Below are 5,000 nucleotides of genomic sequence, written 5' to 3'. Positions count from 1 at the left end.
AGAACTTCAGTTCAGTTAAATAAAGAACTTCCGACAGTGACTCACCAGGGACACACCATGCATCGAGCTGGTGAGAAATGCGTGATGGCTTGCACAGACCAAGTGAAACGTCCATGGCTAGCTCAGTTGCGCACTTCCCACCTCTCGTCCAAGATGTTCGAATCACTGCACTGGTCGGGTGGTCCCACTGACTACTTGCGTCGCTCAGCAGAGCATCCACATTTCCTGGTCGACAAGTCTGCACCAACGTGCGTTTAAGAGGTCACTGGGTTGTACCTCGTGACCAGCGACGTGATTACCTTCGTTAGTTGGACGCAGGGATGGGTCTCGACTTTATCAAAATTCTCTCTCTCTCTCTCTCTCTCTCTCTCTCTCTCTCTCGTTATCATTCAGCATCCTGTTTTTGACTCTTCTCTGCATCATTTTCCGGTTCTCCCCAGAATCGTGCGAGTCTCCAAGATTCTAACATCTAACAAATTCGTAAACATCCTTCCAATACTTGTTCCACTGCCGATCTTGCAATGCACGCGCGCACACACACATTGACATCCACATAACATAGGTAGACAAAGCAGGGCAAAATTCCTATTTTTTCGATCCTGGAAGGAAGCAATGCTACATCTCTGCTTAGTGTTTACTACACCCAGTAGCTAATCACTAGTAGGTGAACACAGCCTAGTGCGTTAAAGACGACATACCTATTTGTACCTAGCCGGTGCAAGATTTGTGCCATCGGTTAATAACACATACATTATACATACATACAAGTAATACATAACTGCATGAAAGAAGCAGTCGACGAAGCTGGAGGTATGATTCACTGCAAGGCTTTTCCCTGTTTTCAGAAGACGTATTCAATCGTCCACAACAGAACAACATTAATTTCTCTACATCTCGCAATCACCCACACGCCGAGCTTTATTTGAATGCAGATGCAAGAGGAAAGTATCTGATGGAATGTGACGGGTACAAAAGTTCACACCCCTTCACCAAAAAAAAACAGAAGGCAAAAAAATGGTAAATGAAAAAGAAAAGTTTGAAAAAAGAATCATATAAAAATTCAACTAAACTTTGACTAGGACTCTATTAATAAAAACACCACCGAATTATGTCAAGAGTGTCATCTCACTAAACTCTCCTGTGCACAAGCAACATCAAACAAAACTGATACCTTTCGTTTCTTAGAATTATCAAAACAGAGGTAAGCGGAGATGAACAGAACGAGGAAAGAAATAACAAAGAAAAGTGAAAATGTGAGTACAAGACGATGAGGCTGAGAGGTGGTTGGGTTCACCACGCAGCTTGACTTCCGTCTAATGTCAGGATTCCCCTCTACCGTGAGGTGAATGTTTTCTGGCAGATAACTGAGGGCGCACCAATGATGAGGAGAGGATCAAGGAGGAAGAACATCACAGGGGTGACCCAGACACAGGAAGGCGAACAGGCTGGTAGGGAACACGGGACGGGATGGCACTTTGGGCAGGTAGGGAAACCGTAGCGGGACAGGAAAGGTGACCAGTGGTAAATATTGACGGGATAGTGGGCAAGTGGGGAAGATGAGGCGAGAAGGTGGAGGAGATGGAGCGCTGGACTGGTTGAGGGAGACGAAGCAGAGGAGGTAGTGGGATGGGAGTGCGTGGGGAGGGTGGAGCAGACGGGGAGGGTGGCGGGGTCATTCACTTACTGTCGTCGTGGTGGAGCGAGGGTTCAGCTGAGTGTCACACACACACACACACACACACACACACACACATAACAGTCCTTGCACACATGCTGCATAGAAATTAAGGAAACACGATGGAGTGAAGCCAGGACAGGGAGACTGGGAGGGATGTGGGTGGGGGGATGGAGAAGGTGGAAAGGGCCAGATGGATGGACGTACAGACTGACAGAGGGAGTAGTAGTCACTCCCAAACAAGTCGGAACTGCGAGACTTGCACGGAGACGCTTATGTCAACTAAACCGAGTGTGTGTGTGTGTGTGTGTGTGAGAGAGAGGAACGCTAACGCAGCAACCATGACGTGGGATAGGTAGTAATACTTGTCATCGTGTTATCAGTGGCGTCCTTCCTTCCCCTTCCCCTCGCATCCCCTAAACGTCTCCCAAACCCCAACTCGTCTCATCACTCGTGGTGCGGTGGCCTCTCTCCTTCGGTCTCACCTACTCGTTGCGATTCCAACTCCGTCTGCTGTCTTTCGCGGTGGCTAGCGTATGAAGATACGAGACGCGGCGTAGTTATAATGATATAATACGGTCTTCATTGGGATATGAAGCATGGTGGGGAGGCAGTGGGTAGGATAACGGGGAAAGTGGTGGTGTAGCGAGATGAAATGGGATGGTGAGAAAAGACGTAGTTGGCAAGGTGGCAGTGTTGGTCGAAGGATGGGATGAAGCGTAGCCTAGGTTGGGTTAAGAGAAGAAACGGGATAGGATAAGATGGAGTGGGGAGGAGTGGTGAGCGGCGTAGCGGTGAGTGAGGTGGGGGTGATGAGAGTGCTTGTTGTTGGTAGAAGGCATGGTGGTGGTTATCGGTGGTTTGGGCGAGTTGCTGCTGCTGCTGTTGTTGTTAGTGTCATTGTTACTGGCTCATACCACTCCCATGTTTGCCTCACTACTGGCTTCTTAATAATCTCTGTGCTTCTATCGTCTCGTTCTTGTTCCTCCTCCTGCCTCCAGTTCTTCATGGTAGTGGCTCTCGTGCCCTCTCATGACCTCACTGTCTTCTATCACTCAGCCGCTGTTCCCTCGTCTTTGTCGTGGGTATTTCATTGCACTGCCTGAGGCCACGGCTCGCCTTCCTTCTCCCTCTCCGCACTCGCGCCATTAAGTTCTCTTGATCCCCACCGGTATTGCCAACTTAGCTTTCTGTATGTTTGTTATTCTAACAGCCACGTATTTGTTCCTGGGCTGCTATGATCGTCGAATGACACAGCGGTCAACATTTACTACTCTCTCTCTCTCTCTCTCTCTCCAAATTACAAATACCGCGTATCCCAAAGAAAACGGTGTTACATAATTTATTGAAAGTCAATTTCACTACAATCATCTTTCCGCTTTTGTTGTCAGTCTTGTGTTGGATCCTTTAATTGACATATGTTTTCAATGACATCTGTTACTTTGTAATCGTGCTACAAATAACAGTGGATCACGAACAGAGAGGGAAGACAGGAAAGTAAGAGTAGGAGTGGGAATGTGGGAAGCAGGTAAGTTGCTGGGACACGACTGAATTTGGGCCAAAGGATGAATTTTGGAGGTTACGGTCACAAACACTATCAAGGACAAAATGAGTGGTCTGGTTTGATTGGTTTAAGTTCGGAAAGAATCCATAAGAGAGAGATGAAGAATACTGAAAGGGAGAAGTAAAGGAAGGCTCTGTTGAAGAGAAGGGAGCCGTGAACAACAACAACAACAACGTCCAAATTACCTGTCAGAGGAGTCGGCCGAGTCGTATCTCGTGGCTCGTCTCTTGCCAGTTTTGTCGTCTCCGTCCCCATCTTCTTCCTCCCCATCCATATATTCGGCTTCTTCCTCTTCCTCGTCTCCTACAACTCCTTCCTTAAGCACATGGTTGGGAATACCAGACACGATACAAGGCATTTCGGTACTTGGTAACATACTGGCATTCATAATTTTATCAGCACAATGCACCTTGGAACCGTGAGTTTCAGCAGAAACTCTTGGAGGTATGCTGTTAGGGGACACAGGAAGAAGCTTTGAATTGGGAGAGGATGTCGTGGTGAGAATGGTGACAATGGAGACCGGTGGTGTTGGGGTGGCCTTAGGAGGGGAGGTGGGGTGATGCGGGAGAGGCACGGACGTGGAGTGTTCTGCCGGGTGCGGCCCACTGAGCACAGGCTTGAGTGGCGCTGTTGGCTGCCCGGCTGCAGGTGCTGCACTAAGGCGAGGGGCGGATAGGCTACTGGTGCAGCACGTTGTTTCGGCTTTTGCTATTGAACCCCCGGCAGGCTGAGGAAGCCCCCGCCCAGATCGCACAGCTCTAATGTTGCCCTCTGAACCTACATAACCCCCACTGCACTTGTTCCGCACAGCAGAGGCGGTGGCATGCTGGAGGCGTGCAGCAGACCGCAGAGGAGGCCGTAATGACCGCGACGAAACACCAGAGAGAGTCGGAGGTGCGTCCTCCTCCGCTCCCGCCATGACGAGCACTGAGCAGTGAACAGTGAGTGCAGCACTGACTTGTCCCGTCGTCCAGGCTCTGGGCCTCGCGCTCCCCACACCACACGCAAACGCATCAACACTTCTTTCCCGTACACGCCTCCACCTCCACTACCTCCACTACACTTCCACCCACATGCACACCGTACGAGTCCATGATGACGCTCAATCTCACCTCCCAGGCTGCAGTGGGGGCAACGCCAAGTGGGGTCAGTTAGGTCGCGACGCGACCGCAATGTTAAAGGCTGGCTAACCTTGGCCGCGCTAGGAGAGCAAGGTGGAGGTCAACCTTCTGCAGGCTGGTAATACAGTCACCTCATCCTTCGACCATCTGGCATCATCCTTTCATTCTCTTACCTCAAGTTGGTCTTTAACACAACCGGGAAGGACTAGCGAATGTCTTTGTATATTTACAGAGGTTATCGACCTGGCGGCCGTCGGCACCTCCTTCCCTTGCTCTCTTCCCCCCCACCCCACCATCTCACTCCACCCCATCCCTCCCGCTGTTGCGGCCGCACTCCTTCGCATCCTAAAGGATCGCCAGATTCTTTCGGGACACGATAACGCGAGGTTTGAATATAACCACGGTTTCTGCAAGTGAGGTGAAGGGTGACGAGAATCACAGTAGCTAAAGTTCATGCTAGTTTTCTGTTAATAAGCAAGACGAAACTAAAGTATGCATAAGGTCTTGAGATACTCTCTCTCTCTCTCTCTCTCTCTCTCTCTCTGCCAGCCGCTTGCGGCTCTGTGACCAATGATAAAGGTTTTGTTATGATCATATGTGATGACGGTGAAAATTTCACTATTAATAACCATACTTTCTA

General features: G+C 49.6%; 2 protein-coding genes across 10 annotated transcripts in view; both read right to left on the bottom strand.

Annotated features, from left to right (window-relative positions):
* The window catches only part of LOC123517036, a 197,411-nt gene extending 193,004 nt beyond the window's left edge, over nt 1-4,407 (bottom strand). Inside the window, exon 1 of one of the 3 annotated variants that reach the window (XM_045276859.1) lies at nt 3,425-4,407. In XM_045276859.1, the coding sequence (XP_045132794.1) occupies nt 3,425-4,158 (734 nt within the window). In that variant the 5' untranslated portion in view covers nt 4,159-4,407. The remainder of the gene's footprint in view (nt 1-3,424) is intronic. The other 2 variants (XM_045276860.1, XM_045276861.1) reach the window with 2 other exon arrangements.
* LOC123517038 (acylamino-acid-releasing enzyme-like) overlaps nt 1-5,000 on the bottom strand; it is a 50,574-nt gene that overhangs the window by 11,334 nt on the left and 34,240 nt on the right. The window lies entirely within an intron of this gene.

The sequence above is a fragment of the Portunus trituberculatus genome, chromosome 41, assembly GCF_017591435.1.
Source record: "Portunus trituberculatus isolate SZX2019 chromosome 41, ASM1759143v1, whole genome shotgun sequence".
NCBI classification, from domain to species: domain Eukaryota; kingdom Metazoa; phylum Arthropoda; class Malacostraca; order Decapoda; family Portunidae; genus Portunus; species Portunus trituberculatus.
This window is presented reverse-complemented; position numbering and strand designations above follow the sequence as displayed.